General features: G+C 39.4%; 3 protein-coding genes across 6 annotated transcripts in view; 2 read left to right on the plus strand and 1 right to left on the minus strand.

Moving 5' to 3' along the window:
- Window positions 1-5092, plus strand: part of creb5b (cAMP responsive element binding protein 5b) — a 42685-nt gene extending 37593 nt beyond the window's left edge. For 2 of the 3 annotated variants that reach the window (XM_032558068.1, XM_032558069.1), the window contains exons 8-11: window positions 126-443; window positions 1664-1891; window positions 2902-3010; window positions 3865-4022. In XM_032558068.1, coding sequence (XP_032413959.1) covers window positions 126-443; window positions 1664-1891; window positions 2902-3010; window positions 3865-4022 — 813 coding nt within the window. Of the gene's footprint in view, window positions 1-125; window positions 444-1663; window positions 1892-2901; window positions 3011-3864 lie in introns of all 3 variants that reach the window. The other variant, XM_032558067.1, reaches the window with a different exon arrangement.
- A 3002-nt stretch (window positions 5093-8094) lies between these two features.
- cpvl (carboxypeptidase vitellogenic like) lies at window positions 8095-13942 on the minus strand. 2 transcript variants are annotated; one of them, XM_032558071.1, is made up of 13 exons: window positions 13810-13942; window positions 13451-13632; window positions 13226-13347; window positions 12070-12184; window positions 11920-11978; window positions 11747-11826; window positions 11595-11661; window positions 11119-11241; window positions 10850-10981; window positions 10658-10756; window positions 10390-10563; window positions 10108-10290; window positions 8095-10025 (listed from the first exon to the last, which is right to left on the minus strand). In XM_032558071.1, exons 1-13 carry the CDS (start codon window positions 13812-13814, stop codon window positions 9927-9929), a joined length of 1440 nt encoding a protein of 479 aa, XP_032413962.1. In that variant the 5' UTR covers window positions 13815-13942; the 3' UTR covers window positions 8095-9926. The 2 variants fall into 2 exon arrangements, with proteins under 2 accessions (XP_032413962.1, XP_032413963.1); XM_032558072.1 differs by having other exon boundaries at window positions 13726-13925.
- A 1519-nt stretch (window positions 13943-15461) lies between these two features.
- The window catches only part of chn2 (chimerin 2), a 38597-nt gene continuing 27395 nt past the window's right edge, over window positions 15462-26663 (plus strand). Inside the window, exon 1 of the mRNA XM_032558453.1 lies at window positions 15462-15987. Coding sequence (XP_032414344.1) covers window positions 15939-15987 — 49 coding nt within the window. The 5' untranslated portion in view covers window positions 15462-15938. The remainder of the gene's footprint in view (window positions 15988-26663) is intronic.

Here is a 26663-nt window from a genome sequence, read left to right on the forward strand (position 1 = left end):
GCAGAAAGGGCCCAAGCTGGTTTTCAGATCTGAGATTTTCTTGCTACAATGCAACACTGCGGCACCATTCAGCCACACTGAAAACACAAAATTAAATGTTGTGTATATCTCTTTTCTCCACGCAGAGGCTGAAAGCTGCCCTCTCCCACCACCCTGGTGCCATCCCCAACGGCAACATGAACTCCATGGGCCACATGATGGAGATGATGTCAACAAGGCAGGAGCAGGGCAACCATCATCACATGCACTCGCACCCGCACCAGCACCTCCAAGCACCTCCCCACACGTACCAGCACCACGGACACCACCACCACAGCCAGGGCCACGGGCAGGGCACACACCACCACCCACAGGGACACAACCCTCATCACAACTCCCACAATCCTCACCTTCTGCCCGGGCACCCACACCAGACATCACCGCACCCTCCTATGCACTCACAGGTAAGAGAAGCCAATTCCCAGGGTTTGAGCTCCAAGGCAAAGCCGCATGTTTCATAACACATTAAATCTCACACTCAGTGAGAAGTCACTGACTAATAGAGGGCTATGCTTCAGTAGCCCTTTGTGTAGTTTTGGAAGAAGCTATTAGTGGTTTAATGCTCAAGCATTGCCGAAATGATGCTTAAAATTAGAAGGTTAGTGGACAAACCCATTTCCCCCCCTCTTGCATCCTCAATGCCAGCTAGTTTCCTGGCGCTCTTTTCAGAAAACGCTTTTCTTCTCAGGTTGGTCAGCCGCAGGTCAGAGCTTGATGCCTGTCATAAGGGCATTGCTTAGAGTGGAAGTCATAAAGTGGTGGTTATTAAAGATGCTCACAAATGTCTTTGGGAAATTTACTCTCACCTCATCTTGCACCAATGAGCTGTAGACATGCGGCGACATGAGAACTTCTGGTGCAAGAGGAGTGCTATAGACGCAAGTCCCAATGTTGCGCTGCAACCACTGATCAGAATCCTGGACGTTGTTATCTGTGAATGGATGTGGTTTAATTTAAAACTGATGCTTACAGCATTATGACTTTCCTCTCGTATTGTTGCAGTGTCAATCATTTTGGATAAAGCACAGTCAGACTACAAGAAATGCAACTCATTGTATGTTCCAGATGTAGCATTAAGGCATTAAAGCAACCCGTTCTGTGTGCACAGCTGCCATTAAAGCAGCTTGTGTGTTTTCCATGGTTCTCATAAAAATGGTAATGATCTGAACACTGAAAACACTTGACTTTGCCAAGGAGACGTCAAGATCTGTCAGAGCACGTACGTTTTTAGAAACGGGCCTTTTCACTATGTCTGCTGGTGTTAGTCTGAGTGGAAGTGGGCGTTGGAAAACTGCCTCCTGACACCTCTTTAACAAGGTGGGCAACTCTGGTGAATCAACCCAGTCACCCACTCAGTCTTTCACTTCTGACGCACGCAGCGCGGCTCCTGAGGCACGTGCTGCAAACAGATGTTGTTTTTGGGGAAGGTGCTAGGCATTAAAAAACAAGGGGGAGATAATGTATAGATGTTTACACACAAGCTGCTTTGAGGCCAGCGCAGTGGTGACAGCAGACAGCTTACGGGCTGTTTTCCAGATGCCAGAGAGGTTGCACATTACGCAGACAGACGCTGTGTCATCCCGGAGATCCCAATAATGATCATCCTATGTGCCGTCTGTTTCAGATGTCACCTGCAACCCAGCAGATGCAGCCCACGCAGACGCTGCAGTCCCCCCCAGCCAGCGGCGGGCGGCGCAGACGGGTAGTGGACGAGGATCCGGACGAACGGCGGCGAAAGTTTCTAGAGCGAAACAGAGCGGCTGCGACTAGGTGCAGGCAGAAGAGAAAAGTGTGGGTGATGTCCTTGGAGAAAAAGGCTGAAGAGCTCACTCAGACTAACATGCAGCTTCAGGTATAAAGATGAAACTCTTCATTTATTCATGTTGCAGTGTGAAATTCTAAGCTGTGTGCCTTGCAAAATATTCACATCCCTTGAACTTTTTTTTTTTTTTTTTTACATTTTTCATGATACAAGCACAAACTTAATTTCATTCATTTGTTATTTTATGTGGAAGACCAACACAAAGTAAAACGCAACCATGGAGCGGAAGGAAAACTGTACATAGCCATGAATTTGTTTAAATAAGACCTGAAAGGTGTGATATGCAGCAGATGTGCACATCATAGAACCGTCTTGTGGACCTAGCTTTGCAGACAGAGACGTGTGCATTCTTCTTTGTTAAACAACTGAATCTCAGTCAGCTTGGATGGTGAGCATCTGCGGGAAGCAATTTTCAAGTCGTGGTAAGGTCACTCAAACACATGAACATGCTGTGATCTAAACCAGTCCGTCATAGCTCTGGTTATATGATCGCCGTTGTTGTCCTGCTACCAGTTCCAAATCCTTTGTAGTCTCTAAAGCTCTTCCCTGCAGGGCTGCCTTGTAATAAGCTCCATCCATCTTCTGAAGTTGTAACTCTGACCATCACAGTGAATTTCATGTGCCGGTTGATGAAAAGTATCCTCACAGCATGATTCAGCCTCCTCCATGTTCCACAGTGGAAATTGTGTGTTCAGAGTAACTTGGAGTGTTATTCCATGACACATGCACAGCGCCAAATGTAACTTTTTGAGGTCAAAAAGATCTCATTTTATATGATAATCTTGTTATGCATGTTATTTGTATCCCTTGCGTGGTTTGTGCCAAACAGTGAACATTACTTTTTGTTTGCAAGAATTTCCATTTTCTTGCCACTCTTTCATTAAGCCCAGACTTGATGATTTAAAGGCTAATAGATAACTTATCTGATAGGCACTTTGTGTTGGTCTGTCAGATACATATTAATACTTTTGCAAGGCACTCTAAATAGTAGTAAATTGTATTCCTTGTCTACCACTACTAAAAACTGACTTTTTTTTCAGAATGAAGTGACCATGCTAAAGAATGAGGTGACCCAACTCAAGCAGCTTCTGCTCACACACAAGGACTGCCCCATCACCACTATGCAGAAAGAGTCCCAAGGTTACCTCAGTGAGTAGCCCAAAACATAAACACAGATGAACCCCATGCACACACACATTTTGGAATATGACCAAAACTACACCTTCCCTGAAGAGCCTTAGCCCTGCAGACATAACTCTAAGGTGTCTGCCAGGACTCTTCGCTCTGATGTGCTGGTATCCAGGTCCCACGCTCGCCGCAGGACTCTTTCTTTCGCACCAGGGTGTTGCACACTTTGGTAGCCGGCCCGGATTGGGAGTTGGTCGTCTAAATCTTCTGAGAGACAAAATTTTCCATTCAACAGCTGCACTTTGCACAGGGAGTCAACGTGAGAAAACCCTGACAGTCTACAAATTGGCAAAATCTTACCAATGCCCACAACCATTGTGACTTTTTGGATTGCGCTTCAGCTCAGCTTCACATGACATCAGAGCTCCACCCTTTGATACGGACTCAAGTGACGTTTTCATGTAAATGGGATGAGGCACCTCCCTGTGCTAGCAGAGGAAAATAAGGCTCACATCCCCAATGGCTGAATGGCTCTTTTATGCAGGCGAAAGCCGCATCCCAGACAGGGCAGGAATGGCTTTCATTGATGAGTCTAGCTTGTGTGCAGATGTCATCTTCAATGTGTCTACAACTCATCAGCATGTTTATGGGCTTAACTGATTCAATTTACAGTATCTGTCCTATTTTTGTTTTTGGAATGTTACGTGTACTAAAGAAATATTTGTATATTAAAAGCTATTTTTTTTTACCAATAAATTGCTTCTTTCTTTACTATTATGAAATGGTTTGTGTTTATTTTTGTATTTTAGCAAGGTTTTTGGTTGTAAAACTTACACATATAACTATCCTTAGTGATGTCTCTGCTGTGTCCTCAGGTCCAGAGAGCAGTCCGGCAGGCAGTCCAACCCCAGCATGCTCCCAGCAGCAGCAAGTCATCCAGCACAACACCATCACCACCTCCACCACGACTGTAGGGGGCGGCACTGTGCACGGACAGGCTAACCACCGCACAGACATTAACCCCATCCACTAGGTACTGGAGAGTATAATGTTTTCAGCTCCCCCTCTTCTTTTCTGAGGGTTACCAGCTGCACACGCTGCCCCCCTCTACTAGGAGAAAAACCTGAAAAGACCAGCGCGGCTGCTCTTTATACAGTAGCTACAGTATATTTTTATAGACCAACCCTGTTAACGCGCAGTAACTCTGTGGTTTGCTCAGTCTTGTTTTTTTTCCTCTGCTTTTTTGTGCAATTGGCTGAGAGAAGGGTTGTTGCCGATCACCAACAGCAGTTTTGGAAGTTTTTCTATTTTGTTCTGGTGCAAAGCTGACTAAGGTGGCTATGGAACCAGAGAAAGGAGCCAAAAAGCATCTGATTATCTTCTCCAGAATCATGTCTTAGATTTTGTATGCATAATGGACTGAATAAGAAGTCAAATCATTACCTGTGCAAGACAGACAGGTGGACTTCGGTATCGTGTGTTTGACACAGAATCCGAGTCAAACTGGCGCTATACCTTTGTAAAGACTTAAAGCTGGTATGACTGTTAGCATTCACCCTGTCACTATAAGTCTTAATGAGCTTTATTATAATCTGCATGACAGTAATGACACCTTGCAAACAAACGGAAGCAATACATAGCAGTGTTGATTATCGTCTTTACTGTATCCCCGCATTCTGATCAAGAGTGACCAAAACATTTGATGTTGTGTCAGCTACAGAACTGAACACTGTGATCCCGGTGAGGCAGCTCAGGGGTTGAGACCAACTCCTATGCTCTGCAGGACCAACTCAAGCTTTAATCGTTGAAGACTTTTATTTGTCTGTGTCGAGTGTTTGGATTTAAATTCCAAGTTAAATTTATGTTTGATTGTGCGAATGCATGTGAGTACTGTATAGTGATCTTTTTCCTTCTTTTCTGTGCAGAACAAAGTTCAGTTAGAGCAGAAAAAGAGAGAAGCTTGTGAGAAAACAGGAGAATTTGGGAAATTTCTTTCCTTTGGGGAACAGACATTTAAGCATTTCTTTCTTGATGTACTTTCCAAGTTATCACAATGTGCCTGAATCTTTTTTTTTTTTTTTTAAATCTTTGTTTGCTTACGTAAGACAACTTTGACAATTTTTTTATAGTGTGTTACTACTTTAATTGTTTATATTTGATGCATATTAGAGATGGACTTTTCCATAGGTAAATAAGTATTGAGCATATTTATGTTTTTCTCATGACAGTGATACTGCATGTCTGTAACTGCCCAGGTAGTATCTACACATAGAGAAAATAAATCCAAGTTATGCCACATCTTGTGTAATGATGCGGAATGTCACAGGGAATGAGTATTGAAGATGCTTACTGAAATGTATGTGATCTAATATGAAAAGGGAAAAAAAGCCTTTTTGAACCGTTTCAGAACAGACATAGGGAAATTGAGTTCATTAGTTGGTTAGATTTGATCCTGATCTGTCCGTCTACATACCTGTTCCAGTTCTTGATTTCTCTGCAACCCTCCTCTGTGCACTATGAGCTTTAGTTCCTTCCAAAGATTGTTAATTGGATTCCAGTCAGATGATTGACTGGGCCATTCCACTGTATTTTCTTTTTCTAAAACGAAGTCAGTTTCCTTGGCTGTTTGTTTGGGATCAGTGTCTTGTCTAAAAACTTATCTTCATTTCACCTTCAGATTAGTTATAAATATGTCCCTTTACATATTTCTACTCATCTTTCTATTGCATTAAGCCTGCCAGTATTAAATTACTTTCTAATCTCAATGTTAGTGTTGTGTTTTGGGATAGTATAATTCTTAATTCGTTCCCCTAATATGGTGTGGACAATGACACTCAAAGAGTGTTATTTTGTTCTTAAGCTGAACAGACTATATTTCCCTGTGTTTATATTGATTTCACTTCAGCAGTGGAGTCTTGTGCAGTGAATGCGTAGAGCACAGGTGTCAAACTCCAGTCCTGGAGGGCCACTGCCCTGCAACTTTTAGATGTGCCTCTGCTGCACCACACCTGAATAGAATAATTAGGTCATTAGCAGGGCTTTACACCAGAAGAAGGTAATTAAGCCATTTCATTCCAGTGTTTTGTACCTGTGGCACATCTAAAAACTGCAGGATAGCGGCCCTTGAGGACTGGAGTTTTACACCCCTGGCGTAGAGCCTAATTCCAGGTGTTTCTTAAGAACTCTGCAAGTAGTCCTCGGCTCTTTTAAGCAATTTTTCTTGTCTCATCTGTCAGAGACTTTGACAGAACAGAACACCTGTTTGTTCCCCTGACTGTGCTCACAGAAATCCAGAAACCTCTCTTTAACCAAAACTACCAGCATCTTTTGCTGCAATCACTTTGTGACGGTTATGAGAGATTTCTTTGCTTTTACTCGTCATAAGATACTTAATGCATGATTTCCTGCTAATAAGAAACATTTCTTTTAACCCAACAATTAAATACTATTAGTCAGCTAATGGGGTGCAGGATTTTTTTTTCTAAATACTGCCAGATTTTAGTGGTTGTTCTTCTCTTTCTTGATCTTTTTAAATACTTTTTAAGTGTTCAATACTTATTTCCTGTGACACATTTGTTTGATTTTTTAAAAAATTTTTTATAGTACTTAGTCACTGAAATGTGGCATTCATTTTAGGGCAGTAGCCTCACTAGAAATCTATGTACTGAGAAAAACATTGATGTGTTAAATAGTTGTTTCCAATTCTCTATTTTTGCCCTTTTCTGTCCCCCCCTGCGTCCTCAAAACTTCTCATATCTTCTCATATCAACCACATCTTGTCTTTATCTCCTCTCCTGAATGACCAGAAATGTCAGTTGAATTGCATGCAGACCATGATGCACTGTGTTTTGCAGCAACATGGGTGAAATACATTCCACTGGCAGGTGGAGCGATCACAGAGTTGTCTATGCACTTTTGTCCTCTGATGTGACAGAGGGTAGAATAGCCATATTAAAAGGTCAGAGTAATTCTCAGCGATCTCCCATCTTCACACACCAGCGAGAAAAACGTAGCGTGTTTTGCTTTTTTTTTTTTTTTTTTTTTTTTGAGAGGCCATACCTGCCTTGCATCACAAGGAGACCTAAAGTATCGGTATGGATGTCACACCGTTTAACTTGTGCTCTTGTTGTTTTCAAAAAGTTTCTCTTCCCATTCATGCTAGGCTGTTGAACGGTTTGGGGAATTGTAGCTTTTATGTAGTCTCTTGATGTCGGAGCCTGCATGTGCAGCTCAGTATGAGTGATGAAGAGTGAGAGAAATTCTCTTAAAAAGGGCTTTGTTGTACCACCCCTCTGACTGGAAGCTTGCCTTATTTTTAGTTTGTAAAACTAATGACGGAGATGATGTCTGAATTACCATTCCGAAGTAATCTTTTGCATGAAAAGAAAAAAAAAATGTTAATGACCTCAGAATACTTTAACTGGAATCATTAAGACTTTGAAGTTGTATATAACTTTACTCTCTTTGGCTCTGAATTTGAATTTATTACAGAGAAAAACATTTGTTACTCTTTCGGCAAACAAAACGGTCAGATGGAAGTACAACGTGTGTGTATCTGTGTGCAGCATCATATTGATGATGTTGTGACTGTATTATTTGAAATTTAAATATATAAATATTGTACATATCATTAATTTCTATAATCATGTACATGTATTGACACCACCTTTCTTTTTGAAGGGAGTATAAAATGTGTGGTACGTTTGTAAATAATGTTTTCATAGCACTTGTTGCCTTTTGTTGTACGCCTAAACATGGAGACTCGTTCCAGCGCTTAAAAACATGTTTATATGAAATGAACTGATGAATGCATTCTTGCCTGCATAACTTTGTACAACATTTTGTGTGTTTGTGTCTGTAATTATGTTGCCTTTGTTTTATTTTGCATTTGTACAGACATTTAATATCATTGCAGTTACATTACGGTATGAAAATAAAGCACTTGTTCTGTAACATACGATTTAGTATTTTCTGTGGTTTAGATTCACTTGTGTGGAAATGGATTTTTGGTGTGTGTGCGTGTGTGTGGGTGTGCACGTAATCCTGTTAAAGGTGATATGATCAACTGTCCTTGAAAAAAAATAACAGCTCATTAAATAGTTAGATGCTTTAAAGGTTTAGAATGCTCATTAATTATTAAGCTGTCTAGACAGCTTGATAGATGCCTGATGAAATAACATGGCAGTTAACGTCAGTGCATGCATGCCAGATTCATGCAGATAGATGCAGTTTGCCAGTTACAATCACATACAACCACATTAACATCCCTGCAGAAATGTTTCCATTTTTGAACTTATTTGTTCAAGAAATGCTCCAGGTGGCTTCCTTTTGAACTTAAAAAAAAAGTATCATTTAGAAAAATATGATCACCAGAGGATAAACCTCTTAAATATATAAAATTTAATTCAAACAACTAATCAAATCAAAACAACTTATTCAAAAATATCAGGAATTTTGAATACTTTTAAACTAGCATTGTAGAAAATCTGAATAGCACTTCTACATCTACAAGTTTGGAAAGGAATGGCTCAAATGAAAATGAATAGTTATGGTGTTTTTATATATATATACTGTACTGTATATATATATAAGGACAATATGGCTCACCACTCACAGTCATGTTCCCTTAAGGACTGGCAGAAGCAGGACTGTTTCTTATGGGGAAGTGAAGACTTAGCGACTATGTCTGTTGTGCACAATGTAAGCTTTGTAAAACATAAAATTGCAGATCCCAATTGCATGATCTTTAAGTTGGTATTTGATTCTATTTACAGCAATAAATAAAAGGCTATGTTGCTGATTTTTAAAAACTCTGGATGAATTTAATCTCTTAAATATATCTTTGTTTCAGAATATCATCCATGACCAATTTTTATTGAAAATACACTACTCTCTAAATTGAACCGACTCTTCATTTAGAAATAGTTTGTTTACTTTACCTCAAAGTAAAATTAATGTAAAAATTTTTTTTTTTTTTTTTAAAATAACACAAATGAGTTGGTCAAACCTGGATGTTTAGGCTTATTTTGATTACCAAATATTTTAATTTTTCTTGAAAGAAAAACTGTGAAGAATGTTTCAAACCAAAATAAAGTCTATCCATCTATAAATTTGTACCAATTCAAAAGGATGAAAAGTTTTAAGATCTGGCAAGCCTAAAAGCTGGAGACACAAACTCTCCAAAAACATCACAACTTGTTTTCTACAAGAATGCTCTAGAAGGAAACCTGTCTCATCAGATATGGTGCGATATTTGTAACTATTATAGACATGTTTTTCTTTCAGTGTTATCAGTTAAAGTTTCAATGAACAATGAATCTTCTAATCTTTTATGTTTTAAATTAGAAATTCATACTGCTTTTTCAAATAATTGTGAAAACAAGGGAGGCTGAAAATATTCATGATGTAGCAGATTCATCTGTCAAACATGTTACATATTTTAGGGATTTATTCAACAATCTCTCAAATTAGAATTAATCAAAGATTTAACTGTTTTCACAAAATGTCACCATCATTGACCATGATGTGATCAGAATCTACATTTTTTTGTCTGCAGTTGCAGTTCACTGAATTACAGCGACCCCTTGTGTGCATTTTCAAAATTACCAATACTGTAAAAGCAAGAACATGTAAAATTCTAAACCAAAACATTGAAAACTAATAAAACAAGCCACTTTTAAAAACACACACACAAAAACCATTTCAAATTGATCTGTGTAAAAAGAAAAAAAAGAAAAACAAAATTGTCAACTGAATTCAAGTCATTGAGAAATTGTATAAATTCATTAGTGGTGACCAATTTAAAGAAATAAAATACTTTTCTTTTAAACTGTTGCAAAACTATATACAGAAACAGTTCATTTATATTTGTTTTGACAATCAAAGGTCTTTAAAATCAACACAAGTCAATCAGTCTGTTCTATATATTAACACCATTTCACTCCCATCCCTGTGTTGACAAGAATCTGTCGATCATATCAAAGGACCTTGCCGGCTGGTCGTAAGGCAGGATGTGGCCTCCTCCTCTGATGATGACCTGGACGGGTTAAGAGGATTATTCAAAATGTCGGCTCATCTGCATGTAGCATTTGTGGCGTCTGTCCTCCACATCTGCTCACCTGGAAAAACTCTCCGACTTGTCTGACATAACCTGCCACCTCGGTGTCGCCGGGCTGGAGCTTCCAGTGGAACCGGGGAGCGGTTTTATACTCGGCGGCTCCGCTCCAGTTGACAGTCGGTAGAAACCTCTCGGTCAGAGGAGCTGCTACAATCACATCCAGCTGACCGCTGTAGATTAGGACCTGTACAAATGTTCCACATTTGTTTTTGTATTTTTTTATTAAAAATTTTATTTGAGAAATTGCAAAATTCTTTTGAATGAAATCTCTGTTGTGTATTACCCTATAGTTGTCCATCAGAATCCCCAACCATGGTTTGATGCTCTTCATGACATCCTGCACTAGGTGCTTCTCCACCTCGGAGCCGTCATGGAAGGTCAGGTTACCCACGTGGATGGCTTTCCGCACATCAGGCAAAGTCACAAACTGGGAGAAGTACTCCTGGTCTTCAGGTTCCTATGAAAAAAAAAAAAACCATGGAGAATGCAGTGATGTATAAAAGCATTGAAAAGTTTTCAAAAACCTGACAGCAGCTCTGATTTCAGACTACCTGACATGTCATGTAGTTATAATAGTTGGTGCAGCCTGTAGCATTTTGGAAAAAGGACGGATACGGATCCACGTCTCCATTCAGCAAAGAGTCAAAAACCTAAAGTTAGAAAAGGAAATAGTTTACCATAAAGGGATGATTAATAGTTAATCCAAATCAATGACGACCAACATAAAGTATCCTGGGTTCTACCTTAAAAGCCTCCACCCATTTCTGCTGCTGGATGAGTTCCACGCCGAGGTCCGTCTGCTTGTCCACGTACTGTTTTTGGAGTTTGTCTATCATTCCTGTCTGATACAGGAACTCTCCATAACCACCCAGCATCTGATGGGGAGAGAACAGAGAGTTGAGAGCGAACATACAACATCAATACATCTGGAATATGTAGCTACAGGGAAATAAAACGTAGCATGCCACATCTGAAGGGACATCACAGATTTAAATTTTTGCATGATACCAACCAGTTCTGGATCACAGAGTCCGTCACCAATAGCCATGCCCTTAAAGTTGATCTTCACCTTTGCCGTGGGGTTGTTTTTGTGGATGTAATAGGAAATGGCAGGAACATATTTTCCTGCGTATGACTGCAGAAATAAAAGCAAAAATACAAAGTGAAGACCACATCTAACCTTAGAGTCTGAGACACTTATGTATTTACACTATGCCAGCTTTATCCAATCCAGTTTAGGCAGCAACAACAAAAAAAAGTATTTAAACAGCCAGTTAGAAATATGCCAGAAGTTTTCTGCAACTTGGTAAGGCACACATATTCAAATGTTTTCTGTATATTTGAATGTATATTCTAGTTTGAAAATCATGAGTGTATTTACAGCTTACTGAAACTGTACAGTGGTAGTTGCAATCTGGATTTATAGATATTTGCATAATAAAACTAATTCAAGGGTTTTAATGTGAAAAGATTGAAAGAAAAACTTACCTCCCCAGTTGCATAAAACTCATTGGACTGATACTCAGGAAAGAGTTGGAAGAACTGTGTTAAAGCACTTTTAAAAAGGAAGAGAAAGTGATAAGTTAGATGCAAACAAAGCACAAAAACCTCAAAGAAATGGGTTGAGCAGGAAAGCAGACCTGTACAGATCTCTGCCAACATCATCTTGGTTCTGAGCAAAGCCTCTGTCATCATCAGTAAAGCTGAAACCTGTTCCAACCTAAAAAAAAAATAAATACACCATAGTAAAAGATCTGTTTCAATTATGTATTCGTTTCATTATTTAATTTTTTAAGTGAAGGAAAATAAATACCGGATTGTCAATGTACAAAACTGAATATCTGCTCGTCCATGAGTAATCCCTTAAACCGACTGCAAAGACAGAGAAAGACTGAGACTAACAAAAACTGTCAAACAGAGCATTACCACATCTGCTGCTCGTCTCTGGCAGATCATGTATTACCAGTCATGTTCTTGTACACCACATAAGGTCCGTGCTCCACAAAGAGACCGAACATGGAGGTGCCACCTGGTCCACCTTGCAGCCAGAGCAGTACTGGGGCTTTGTTCTGCCTTGTCTGGAAATCAGGGATAGGACAGGTCATAAAATTAATAAATCAGCACCACCTAGTGGTGAGGTGAATTTTAAAAAGTAGAAGCAAAAGGTTGAACTTCTTTTTGTTGCATTCTGGTAGAGATATAGATTATATTAGTATGATTCTTACAGTATGATTAGCATAAAGTATTTTTGTTAGTAATTTTGCATGGAAATATGTGGAATTACTAAGGTCTGAAGTTTCTATGCATTCCTCATTGCCATGAATCTCATTAGACCTTTCAACTATTTTTTAACTTTATTTTTCTTTGGATTGTATAATTTTACAAAACAAGCAACTTGCATAATAAATTCAAACATGTGAACCCATTTCTTATTGATTTTAGTTTGCAGAAGATCTGTTCAGTAACAACTGGATGTCAGAATAGTGTAAATGCTTCACACACACACAGAAAGTGGAAGATAACATTCTGAAAATCATCCAGATGGTTCATGGGTTGACTAACTCACACCTCAAGTTAGAAAAGGAAACTTGAACCAGTAAAAATATATATTTTGTTCAAATATATTTGGGCTTTGTAAATGATTTTGTTCTTCTTTAAGTTTTCCAATTGTAACTTGCATTTATTTTCACCAACATTTAAACTACCAGAATCCTCATGCGAGTGCAAATGTCTGACCAGACTCAATTATAGCTCTTGTAAAACAAAGTGCAGCTGAAATTGCAAATTGAAGAAGTTTGTCTTTTATTGACTGTCAGGAGTTGGCATGTGACTCTTAGTGCACTGGTAAAGTTTTTGATCAAAACTCAAAGTTACTAATTACTAGATGCAGCAGACAACCACTGCGAGCTTTCGAAATGGTCTCGACTTGTTTTGCAGCGGTAATTGTCATGAAAGGGATTCCTGACAATCACTGTTGACTGAACGATTAAAGGTGAATAGTGTGGAGAAGACTTTAGTTCCTCAACAACAATAACAAAAAAAAAACACGATATTTTTGAAACTGCTGAGCACAACAGGATGAGTGAGTGTCATGCTGTAGAGGAAGCAGCTGAGCTCACCATTTGTGCAGGGAAGAACCAGAAAAAGAGGTTGCTGTTGAAGGTCTTGTTGACTGTGAAGTATCCAGAGTAACTCTTGACATTCGCCCCAGGCATTTTTCCAACCATACTTAGTTTCCTGGCTGTTAACAAGACGCATCAGTGCAAAAATAAAGTTAATGTCGCAGAAAAACGTCGTGTTGTTTATGTGCTATGCATTTATGCAATGTAAGAACTTGCTCTCACCTTCATCTATGGCGCCCTTCTCCAGATAGGGAGTGATAAACAGAGGAGCCCCGGGGTCCACTCCATTCAGACCGCTGACTCTGTGAGATTTCCTGCAGAAAAACGACGAGCAGCTCCGTGCGGCGGCTACAGGGCCCAGGCAGGCCCAGAGGAACAGGAGAGCCAGAGTTTCCCTCAGCATCCTGAAAACAGGTACAGGTTTCATATGAGACTTTATATCAATTTCATACCAGACCGTCGCGTCCTCTTTCCGTTGTGAGCCTCAAACGCCGCGCCGAGTCGGATTTCACCACAGTCCCACCGCAGAGGAACCATGACGCTTCCTGCTGTAGGCCAAAGGAGAGCTGGTCACCACTCACCTCATTCTCTCGCCGTCTCTAAAGAAACGAGGCAAATGTCAGCTTCAACTAAAGGAATGTGCTACCAGAGCGATTAAAATGCCTTTCACTGTGAGCGTTAGTCACGTGACCAAACCTTAGGTCACGTGAGCGGTAACCACGTGGTTTCTCTTCTAAGTGCAGTTGCTAGATTTGCCCTGAACGATGTTTCGCAGGGAAATTGACAGGTACGATGTTTCTTCTAAACGACATTGCTCTGGCAAAAATATCTGGCTGCCTATATGTTGGCTAACTAGAATAATAATCATCACCGTGAATTCAGAATTCACTGAACGCACTAATTTGTTTCTGGAAAGTGCAATATAAGAAGTTGATTACTTCTGAGAACAGACTTTGAATTAAACACTGATCTGACAAAACCTACTTAATTTAGAAGAACTAATTTTTCCTCCTGTTTTTATTTGCTGAATTATCAACGATACCTTGCAAAAGTTTCCATTATTTTTTTTTTTACTCTTCCTTAACCACTTTTTGCCATTTGAACTTCAATGTATTTTATTGGGATTATGTGACAGATCACAACAAAGGAGTGCACAACTGGGTAGTGAAAGGATAAAATGATGCAATGTACTTAAGATGTTTTCAAATAAAATTCTGAAATCCGTAACCTGAATTTCTATTCAGCCATTACCTTGACACCCCTAAATAAATGACATATGTAACACATTCCCTTCTGAAATCAATAGAGATCTCTACAGAGTTCATTTGTGTAATTTAAACTAGTATTTAAATTAAAGTATTAACCCATCTGTTCTGTGAAGGCTTAGGGAGTTTATTGGAGACAATCAAACAACCAAAAGCATCACAAAGAAGTCACACAGCAGACAGATCAAGGAGAAGTTATGGAGTAATTTAAACCAGTTGTGGGTTATAAATATCTCTTCTATTAGTGACTGAAAACCAACTACACAGCACTCTAAACACTAGCGGCAGTCTCATGTTTTGGGGATATATATATTTTTAATAAGGGACAGGAAAGATGCTGAAAGTTGATGGGAAAATGGATGGAGCTTTGCAGGACATCAGATGGAAGCAAGTCTGTTGCAGAGGATGCAAAACATGGGAGCCTCGAAAAGAGCTGAGGATCTCCTTCCATCAGGACAACTAAGCTGAATGGCTGGTGAAACTGAACAATAAAAATTCTCATGATTTAACCAGGAGAGCAAATATATTTTCACATAGTTTGGATGACTCCCAAAAAATCAAAAATTTATTTATAAAGGGGGAGATGGAACTATCTCATGCTGCACTGCAGCAAAACAAAAAAAACTGAATTATTTGGATGTTACTAAAATAGCTGTATAAAACGACTTCAAAAGTACATTTAAGAATTTTACATTTAGTTGAGAATACATTAAATTATTCATTTTTTTAAAAAGTCTTTGTAGGTTGTACCTAAAATCTTGTACATAGCGAAATGACCACCAGATGGCGCCAACACCCAGACATTCATTCCGCTCCTCCATCGTAACACGAGACAACATGGTTTCCGATGAAAATAACGCCTCAGCTGGTGTCATGTGGTTTAACCAGTCGGACTGTCTCCTGACTTTTTAAGCAGCAGTTTTGAAAAAAACAAAACAAAACAACAACAACAAAAAAACCACCAGTCTCGGATTTTACAGATAGAAAAAAAAACTCGGTTGTTTTCTCCTCTGTTCTTTTCATTGACAACGCTCCAAACTTTCGCTTTAAGAAGGCGCGTCTACGCTGCGGTGTGTTTATCACAGCCCTTAAAGTGGCACATGGAAACCAAAGCTGATCGGTGCATATAGAGGAAACCTCCGGCATTTCTGCTTAGTGAGAGGAAACGCTTCCGTGAGGCTGATCCACGGAGCGTGTTGTGTTCTGGTTGTGGGTATATATGCGGCAGCCCCCACACCGCGCCGCGCCGCGCCGGGGGGGAAAGGATCAGCAGATTCCGACAGATGGACGGACTGGTGGTGGGCTCGAGATTTAAAGGAAGCATGGAATAGTCAGCCGTCAGAAAGGTGCAGCACATTGAAGTGGCATGGAGGCACCGCCGGGGACGAGCTGCTGTGAGCCCACCTTGGCCAATTGGGAGTGACCGAGTCGCCAAACTGGTTGGGATGGCAGCATCCAGTAACTCAAGCCTTTCAGGTTCATCGGTTTCCTCTGGTAAGGATCCACACGTCCCACAATTTTTAAATTTAAGATAATACATTTAAATGTAGTAACAATTGCTATTACGATTTCGATCAAGACATTTAATAATTTTTATTCAAATTCTTAACATTTCTGCTTTTATCAGACTCACATTCAACTTTTGCTTGTGTTATTGAGCTGTAGACGTCTGCCAATAATACATAAATCATAGATGTGTCATCTTCTTAATTGTTAAGCATCTATTCCAGACTCCTCTAAATAATCATGGGAAAGCTTTGCTGTCAACAGTAGCAGCATGCAGGGGTGGAAATGTTACAGGGAAAGGAAGTCTCAGTTTGGCTTTATTCTAAGGTTGTGAAATGCATTCTTTGTGACTGGCTCTGGATATCGTTGGATTGCCAACCGTCTCCATAAATCCTATATTGACTTTCCACTTGGTTGGCTTTGAGGATTGTTTTTGGCATGTGTATAAAGTGTGCTATTTTTTCCCCCCAAACACAGCACCATGCTGAGATGTTTTCTGACACTGTGAGAAATTCTAATATGGCATGCCTGAGTGAGTGCAGCACAGTTCCAGTTAAATCTTTTTTTTTTTACCCAGAATACAATGCTGTGAACTTCAGCTATATGTACATGATATATATATATATATATATATATATATATATATATATATATATATATATATATATATATATATATATATATATATGTATGAAATGTGATTTTCTTTTTTCTAGATTATTTGGTTTTTTTTAATTTTTAAAATTTATTTGTATTTTTTGCAAAATGAGAATGTTGAATTAGCAGTTGTTTAAACAAACCTGTGTGTAAAACCACCATCCACATATTTAAGTTGATGAAATGTGTTTTTGGTATAAAGTACATAAACCCTTTTCTCCCAACACCAATTGATGAAGAAGCTTAACCAAAGCTAATGTTTGTGTCTGACAATGCCTCAGCAGTTATAAAAAGTCATATTAAGATTATCTTGTGAATGTATTTAGCCCTTTATTATTATTATTTTTTTACATATTCTAATTGTAGAATGTTAGAATATGTTTTTGGAATGTTATTAGAATATTATGTTTTTACATGGTTTCGTAGGATATGCTTTTACATATTCTAACATTAGAAACATAAACTTTATTGTATTTTATTGGGGTTTAATTCAACAGTGCAACACAAAGTAGCACATAATTGTGAAGTTGGAGGAAAATCATTCATTTTCCCCTGAATGCACCGTCTCCATGGCAAAACATAGCAGTGGAGGTTGGTGTGACAGGGTTCGGAGGTTCGTCCTCCAGTAGGACAACAACCCTAAACATGCACCCTTAGCTACAATAGAACGGTTTAGTCTCCAACTCCATTCCTCCAGAGCTGCTGTCCTGCAGCTTTTAGATGCACCCCTGCTTCAATACACCCGAATCAAATAAATGGCTTATTACGAAACCTCTGCCAAACTTGATGGTATGCTGAAGAGGTAGTTCAACCATTTGATTCAGTTGTGTTGATGCAGTGATGCATCTAAAAATTCCAGGACAGTGTCTCTTGAGGATTGGACTTGGAGACCCCACGTTTAGATCACAATACATTAGTTTGTTTGAATGGCTTAATCAAAGTACATAACTAAAGACAAATGAGATTTTAAGATATGAAAATTGATATCAACAGATGCTCTCCATCTAATTTGACAAAGCTGGGTCCATTTTGTTAAGAAGAATAAGCAAAATATTCAGTCTGCTGAAAACAACATATACTTGCATGTGGTTCTGTAAAGTAGTGACTTGATGGGACATAATACAAATGCATGCCACAGTTTTCAGATTATATGCACAAAATCTGACAACCATGTGTCTTTTTTCTGATCATGATCTACTTTGTGTTGCTCTAGCATATACATTTCCATTATATCTATATCCCTTGGAGTTTGTGTTTGTAACACAATGGGGAATAAATCAAGGGGTAAACTATTTCTGCAAGTCAACCCAGATAGCATTTCATATGGAAACAACCAATGCATGAATTTAGATTGAATGTTGGAAAAAAAAAAAAAAAGCTGGGTTTGTCACAAGTAAAAATGTGAGGGAACACTGCATAGCACGCTCAGTGTTTGTTTTACTTTCTTACTGTCTCGCTATCCTGAGTAGACCACACGGCAGCATCACATTTCCAGAGGTACAGCCCAGTGGGCGGCACACACACTACACACACACACACCTACACACACACGCACGCACACCCCCCCCCCCCCCCCCCCCCCCCCACACACACACACACACAAACACTCAGCTGATACAGTCTGCACTGTAACCACAAGCCTCACAAAACATTATCTCATGTGTGCATTCTGAACAAAAAACAGCCTTTTTGACCACTGCTGCTTTAAGGGGAAAGTCTTTTCTTTCTGCGGTATTGGAAGGTTGTCATTACTGCTGGGCTCTCAATATAATTATCAGGGGTTACAAGCTGCACTGCTGCCAGGGATGGAGTGGTTGTCGCAAGGGTATCATTATTTTCCTACAGGGCTGTTTGGCAGTTAGATACATTTAAATAATCTTGTCTATGAAAAATATATATGTCTGAAAAATGAGTCTCAGTTCCTGCTCCATATAAGGTCATCTATTCTGCTGCAGACTGAGTGCTGTGGATGGAGTGTAGCTATTTGTCATAATAAGTCTATCCTGCAATGTTTTTTAAGCTTTTACTTTAGAGGATGGTGTATTAAAAAAAATAAAAATAAAAAATCAAACTTAAATGTGTGATTAGTGTCCCGGATGTTGGGATACTAAGAGAAAACTCTAATGCAAAAAAACCAACAAAAAAAAACGGCATTATACTTTATGCCAAACTTATTCATAAATCTAGTAAATTGGTGCAAAATTGCAGAATCAGATTTTTGAACATCAATTGGTGGGCACCCTGGAAGCACTGCATCCTGTGACAGATCAATATAACCACACAGGCTTGGAAGAACCTTGGAAATAAAACCATTGCCACTCAGCACAATCCTCTGCTACACGCAGAAATGTAACCTGAAACTGTATTACACAGGGAGAAAGCTGCACAACCCCTCAGAGCAGAAATACTGCTGAGGTCTCTGAGAGCACACTCTCCTCGGAAGGACAGAAAAACAGTGGACATGTGCTCTGTGGTCAGATGACTCTGCTTCAGTTTACTGTAGTGGAGGGGGGGTGGACATTGGGTTCTACATTCCAAAACATGAAAAATATGATTCAGGCTTTCATCGGAGGGATGCATTGATGCCAGCGTCTGTGATGGTATGTGGGTGCATTGGTGCCATGGTGCCAATGCATGTGAAAGTACCATAACTCAGAGGCGTAATTTTGAGTTTTCTGGCTTCTTTAATCTAGCTCTTTGTTCAGAGCATGCAAACAAATTCTCCTTTTTAAAGTTATGTTTAAAATACATTTCTTTGAAAAAACTCATATTAAACTTCTGCAAGCTCCCTTTTTTTCATTTTTATTTTTAGATAAATCGGTAGTGTTTTTTTCTATATTTTGTGTGACAGTCTGCATGGAGGATCACTGTTTTATTTTTTTGCAGAAAGAATGTCCTGGATTTGAATCCTGGCCAGGAGGACTTTCTGAATGAAGTTTGCATGTTCTTCCCGTTCATGTTTATAGGTTCTTTCCTCCAGAAACATGACTGTTATGTTAATTGGCCTCTCCAAGACTGTCCTTAGGTATGTGAGTGTGTGCATGCTGGAGATAGGCACCAGCCACCTCCTGTGATCCTGCAAGAACGAGCACCTATAAACAATGGATGACAGATGAATTTGCGTGACCCTATATTTAGGGCCAATCAGCGAGAGCTCTGCAAAGGCCTTTTGCATTTGCCATGTTTTTTCTTCATGTGGAGGGCTTAACATGTTCAAGAACTCACCAAACTTCACCAATAATTGTTCCCTTCATGAAATATTTGGATTCCAATGGAATCAAAAGTGGGTGTAGCCAAACTGCTCTACAGCACCCCCTAAACTGAGAGAGGCCAAACCATATATTGTAGAAATCTGAAATTGGTACAGCTCGCCCCCAAATTAAGAGAAAAATGTCTTAAAGATATGTCCAAAAATGTACAACGATGTGTCCATTTTGAGTCAAAGGTCAAAATCTTGGCCATTTTTCTTGTTTACACACCTCAAACGCTCACAAACTTCTCTTAGGGATTTTGAGCTATCAGCTTTATCTTTGGTCAGTATGCAGTTTAAGAGTGGGGTATTAAAAGTTGTCAAAATCTTGAATTTTTGAGCATGTTTAAGGGGCGCGACTAAGCAGCGAATTGGGCGTATCCACCAACGCAAATGAAACGTTATAACTTTGACACAGAAGGGTCGAACTGGACCGAACTTGGTATGAGTCAACCATGTTGGATGATAAACGATACTTTGTGGTCACATGCTGACATCATCAAAAACCACCCCCTCAGAACAGGAAGTGACATTTTTTTTCCTGAAAAGCTCCATCTCTGACCCACTTGAGCTAGTCAAGATTGTCTTGTGTCAGAAGACTGATAAGTTGGTCTCACATGCTTTAAAATAGAAGGACTTTTTGCTGGAGGGTGTCACATTGTTGCTATATGTCTGGCTCTAAATTCCACATATTTCTGCTGAGTTGCACCAAACTCACAACGATTGATCCCTGTCCACCCACCAATACGAACGCAGTCCGATATTTGGTGGGCATGGCCTAATTCCTTAACAGTGCCTCCTAGAAATTTTTAAGAAATCAGCCCCAAGCCATGCGTTGACCTATTGTGAAATTCAGTACACATGTAGCATATAAAAAAAGTCTCTTGGCGTTATGGTGCAAACACAGCAGGAGGTTGGCCAATTTGGATCAAAGCAACCATTTTGTCTCTTTTACACATGTTGTATCTGAGAAAACTCATACAGCTTTTGACATGCAGAATTCAAAGTCACTCACCACAATCTTGAGGCATTGAGATAAAAAAATATCAAAAGGTTTTTGCTGCATCAAGGCATGTGCATGTGACCAAGACTCAAAATCTGACCAATCACCAAAAAACATTAAGGTGGAATAGCTTTCACACACAAGCTCCCAGCTGCATGCATCTTTGTGTGTGTCATAACAGACCAGCACTCATCACACTCACATGGTCAATATGTGACATCACCTGTTTATCTGCTGGCTGGCTTCCTTTTACTCTATGATTCATACAGATTTCAAGCTGTGTCTGATGACAGAACAACATGACGCCGAATCATTCTCTTAACAATGGCTGGTGGCTGGACCATGTGGGTGTGTTAGAATGGCGAAATCCAATTCCTTGTCATTTGTATATAGTTGGCTCTAAATCACACATGCATCATCTGATTTGCACCTAGCTAGACATAAATGATCTTTGTTAAGCTCTTAAAATCCAATAGGTTTATTTGACTCCACTGCACCCCCGAGATTATTCCAACAGCTATATTTCCTTGATTCATCATCTGATCTGCACCAGATATTTTATGCATTATCAGGGAACATTGCTACAGATATTGGTGTGGTAGTTTGATGACGTCACTTTAGCCCCACCCATTCAGCGAACAAACCTGAAGATTATTGGGTCAAAAGCGGTCGTTCACCACTGTGGTGCATTTCAGGAATACTGGGCTTTCAGTAGAGCACTTTGGATACCTCAATAGTATGAAAATCTCGAGGCTATTGGCCCCAGACTCCTTACTTCCACCTCCCAGATAGTAACATAAAAATCTTCACCTTATAAACTCTTAATAGAGTTGGAACCTTCACTCTTACTACTTTCATCTTCAGCAGCCATTGCGTATAAATTTTTGAGTTCAGTTTTCCATGACTTTATCACTCTTTGGTAACTTTTTGCTTAGGCCTTGTCTGGTCTGTATTTCACTTTGTTTATCAATTTCTTTCTCAGTAATGCCCTTCGACTTTCATTTATGTTTGAGAAGTGTTCAGATAATGAAGCTGAACTTAGGAAGGATCTTGAGTTAAATTGCATCTGTGATTCACATCTAAACAAAGTTTGAATAGTACATGCCATATGGTTGGATGATAACTAAATACATGCTGTAGCATCATTAGTTCTCAGGTGATATATTTGCCAACATCAGCAGTATTCCTGCTACCTATTTGTTATAAATATTATGGGAACTTGTACTGTATCACCAGCATACCATTTCCAGACTCCTGCTGGAAATAAATGCTGGAAAACAAATCAAGGAACAGGGCATCAAAGAATGTTTTCAGCTCCTGGCCTTAAGTGACATATCTGTTTGGGGAGGCAGAACTGCAGCTATGTATTACAGTGATGCTGACTGCTCAACATGTTTCTGGCAAAGGCTGCTGCTCTCAATGTCTTTTTGTTCCATAACTCCCCACACCCCCAGAATAAATCATGTGGGAAAGGATTTTCTGTCATGTGCAGCGAGCGACTTGCACAAATTACCTGTATGTTTTGTAGCATCAGCAAAGAAGTATGGTTGTCCCAGAGGTATTCCAGTGCTGCTGTGGTTAATATGGGGAAGATAATAAAAACATATGCGTGGAAAACAAGGAAGTATCGGAATGAAGTACCCATATGACAGTTTTAGTTTAACAGAACACATTTGTATTTCTGTAAACAGGTAAACTGCATACTTTCTGCAAAAACTCATTGCATGGTTTATGCACAAAACATATTTTCTGCCCAGCTTGCAGTGTAAATAGTCTTATTTTGAAACTGTATTGCACAGATGGTCTCCCTGCTGCAGTTCAGCTACACCCTACTGAATCACTGTGTGTGCTGATGGTCTGCATGTAACTCAGAGATAAACTCCAGGTTGTTATTTTCCACATGCCAGTCATGAAATTTATTTTAATAAATGTCCTGTAAGCAGTAAATATCATAAGAAAAGTATGTTTTCAATTGGAATAATTCTATTCTCAGAATAAAATGTCTAAATGAAATCATGTAAATCTACAACCTTGGTCTCTGGATAGATTATGAAACAATCTATTTATGCCTACAAATGCATGTCAATTTTACGTTATTTATGACACTAAGCAAGTCTTTCAAAGACTTTAGATTGTTTTCCCTTGTGCTCATTGTGTTGTTCACAGAGCTAGTGGGAATTGTTGAGATTCTTCAACCAGTTGCAGTTTTACATATTGACAGAGTAAATTTAAGGAGAGACAGCTTCCTAAACTTATCACTGCCTGTTCTTGCCAAAAATGCTTGCCTTCGAACGGCAAAAGAAGGTGCTTTCCATCAAGTTGATGATAAATAATAGCATAGCAAAAGAATAAACATTTTCTGTCTGCCCAAGTTAAGCCAAATTAAATCAACCTGAATAACGTTTGTCATGAATTTTTGTGTCCTATCCGTAAGTACATATTTAGTCAGCCAGCTTCCCAATAATGCTAGTCATTTTTCAGTTTCAGTTAAATAACGTAATGGGTTTTGGTGAGCACCTAACCTAACCTTCTCACAATAGTTTGATTGAAGTTTAGCTCATTCCTCCTGACAAGAACAGCACTGACGGAGGCAGCACTGACCACAGATTTGTCTATAGGGCTGAGATCACGGCTTTGTGAAGCCCACTCCAAAACATCCATCCATTTTCTGTTCACCCTTTGTCCCTAATGGGGTCGGCAGGTGCCGGTACCTATCTCCAGCTACGTTCCGGGCGAGAGGCGGGGTACACCCTAGACAGGTCGCCAGTCTGTCGCAGGGCAACACAGAGACATACAGGACAAACAACCATGCACACACACACTCACACGTAGGGAGAATTTAGAGAGACCAACATTCCAAAACATTTACATTGTAAAAAAGACTATATAGGTAGTCTTTAGGCATTGTCAATTTAGAAGACTCGGACTCCTCCCTTTTTTTTTTTGGTGCAAATTTAAGAACTGACAAACACTTCAATTTTGGCTTCTTCAGATCACAGGAGAGGCCTTGAAAAATTATGGTCTTTCTTCCTGATTGGATTTTGCAAATTGGATTCTATCTTTTCCATATTGCGTTTTAAGTAATGGCTTCTTCCTCACTGATTAGCCTAGCAACCCATGTCATTACCAAATTTCACCCATCACACCTATCATCTTCACAAGTTGAGCTGCTTGTGTGAGCAGCAGTCTCCGTTTTTTTCTCTGCTGAAGTCAAGACATTTTTCAAGAGCAAAAACATCAGAGCAGACGTTCTCTCAGGGCACAAAGTTCCTACAGCATGATCCCAATTCATAGTGTTTTGTCTTTGCCATCAGAGCAAACAGCCATTGGTAACAATTGCATTACGTGCTTGTCACTGGTGAGTAATGGAGAGAAGCACAAAAAATGGTTGTATTTTTGGTGGGTACAACCCTCTGGCTGCTGCAGATTTATAAATTCCCAGCAATCCTGACATGCCAACTCTAAACTACTCAGAAATTCATTTTGATGTATTTTGGATTCATCTGCGTTCATGTGGCTGCCTGTGTATGTGTCTTTGAATGAGAAGGGCTAAGAATGAAGCAACCCTGAGGAGCTCTTTCTTTTTGCGGCAAAAGCTGAGGCAGTACTCCAGACCGGAATGCCGTCCGTCATTAATAAGAATTAGATCGAAAAAGAGAGCATTTGGCAGGCGACCAGGTGAAATCACATTCTTTAAATAAGCCGCAGTGAAATAAATCTTGCAGGCTGTTGCCAGTGTGGTGCACTGTGACAAAGCTTCAGTGTTAGGACAATAGATTTTTCTGAGGCAAGTTGGCCACTCACCAGCAACCAGATCTTGAAGGCGGTTTGAATGTATATATTGATAAAAATAAATATGCACCCAACCTTCACTCAAGCATGCAGAGTACAGTTGTGAAGAATGCTCCTGCAAGCACAGTTGGAATGATCAAAGTGAGAACAATAACATTTTGAGCGTTGATGCAATTTATGAGTAATTAGTTTGCGAGCATCACTGCTCACATCCAACAAGTGCTCACTGGTTTCCATAATCCAATTCCCGCCCTGCTTTGTTTTATTCCCTCTGGCCACAGAGGTGCGGCATGGATCTGCTCATGAGGGCAAAGGAATGCTTTGCATGAACAACATGTACCCTCAGGAAAAATATGACTCACTGCTGACATTGTCCATTAAATATTTCTTCAGAGTAGCAGAGAACTTATCAGGAATTAAGATTTGCTATTTTATCAAAAATGAGCCAAGGAATTAATCACCTAAATGGCACACTGCTTGACACTATACATCAACGTAGATAACAAGAATAAACTAATTACTGAATTTAAGTAAGAAAATGTAAAAAAAATAAATAAATAAAACCAAGGTCTTTACAGTCCTTCAATGCAGTGTGTATGGTTTGTTCCCCATCAATAAATAGGAAGAGAAAAATGTAGTACCTTGAATTTGTATGTTTTTGGTATCTAAGAGCAGATGCTGGTTTATATTGTCTCCTCTTGTTATTTTCCAGTTGTCATTTCATGTCCTCTTCAAGGCTTCAAACCACAGCAGACACTTCAGAAGCTCAGAAGTTCTCTGCCAGGATGCATTTTTGCATTCACTCAGACAAAACCGCACATAGCTATTTAGCCAAGTGTGAGTTTCCTCAGCCTAGTATGAAAGCTTTAAGTGACCCCTTTCATTTTTATGTTTATGACCACCCTATTTTATTTTATTTTATTTTATTAAAATGTTCTTTATCAGCACATCTGACGGTTTCTCTATGTCTTTATTTGGACCTTGGCTGAACATTCACTGTTTTAGTGTCCTCACCAGCAACCTAATTAGGTAGACCTTGTAAATAGCTCAACACTTCTTTAATCATGGCACAGCTTCAGCAAGATGTCTGAAACATTCCTCTAAAATTTTGGTCCATTTTTACATGATAGCATCACACAGTTGCTGCAGATGTTTTGCTTTGTTGGTCATAATGTGAATTTCACGTTTCGACACATCCTGAAGATGCTCTGTTGTATTTAGATCATCTTCAAAAAACTGTTTATGATTATTTCCTCTGAAATGGTAATCCTTTTGGAAGTAGCATAAGGGTATGGTTGTGGTTAGAAGGAATACCCAGGTAGGCAATGGGATTCATGTGTTCCTGCCGTTTTCACCACATTCTCATTTACCATCCGAATACTTCAGATTGAGACTCATTGGACCAGAGAATGTTTTTGCAAATGAATTGTATTCACTGTTTCCTATTTTTTGCTGCCAGGAGTTGGACCCAGTGAGGCTATTGTAGCCCATCTGCTTTAACATTGTGCATTCAGAGATAATATTCTGCAAAACTTGGTTGTAATGAGCAGTTTTTGTTGATGATCAACAAGGCATTCACTGTATATTTGACTCTATTGGATCATTTTCTGTGAACCCCAGAGAAACTTGTGCATGAAAATCACTGCAGATGAGCAATTTCTGAAATACACAAACTAGCCCGTCTGGTACCAGCAACACTGCCATGTCCAAATGTTCCCCATTCTAATTCTTGCCTTGAAATTCAGCGAATCACATTCTCCACCTCTAGTGTCTTACATTGTGTTTACTCACAAAATCTTGCATTTTAAAAAGCAGCTGAGTGACAGCATTATTGCTGGTAAAGAGGTCCCCATATAAATGGCTTGTATTTATTTTTGCCTTGTTAGGTGGTACTGCTCTACATCTTCTACATGCTTTTACTGATTAAGTTCTATTACTGTGATGACTAGGAAGTTTTAGAAA

The sequence above is a fragment of the Xiphophorus hellerii genome, chromosome 3 (genome assembly GCF_003331165.1).
Source record: "Xiphophorus hellerii strain 12219 chromosome 3, Xiphophorus_hellerii-4.1, whole genome shotgun sequence".
Lineage (NCBI taxonomy): Eukaryota > Metazoa > Chordata > Actinopteri > Cyprinodontiformes > Poeciliidae > Xiphophorus > Xiphophorus hellerii.

Bases quoted from the DNA above. Each gene is read 5' to 3' on its own strand.
- cpvl (XM_032558071.1), bottom strand. The intron at 11,979-12,069 runs GTAATACATGAT...CTGTCTTTGCAG, and splicing joins GGTGTACAAGAACATGACTG to TCGGTTTAAGGGATTACTCA. The intron at 11,662-11,746 runs GTCTGCTTTCCT...CCTTTTTAAAAG, and splicing joins GTTGGCAGAGATCTGTACAG to TGCTTTAACACAGTTCTTCC.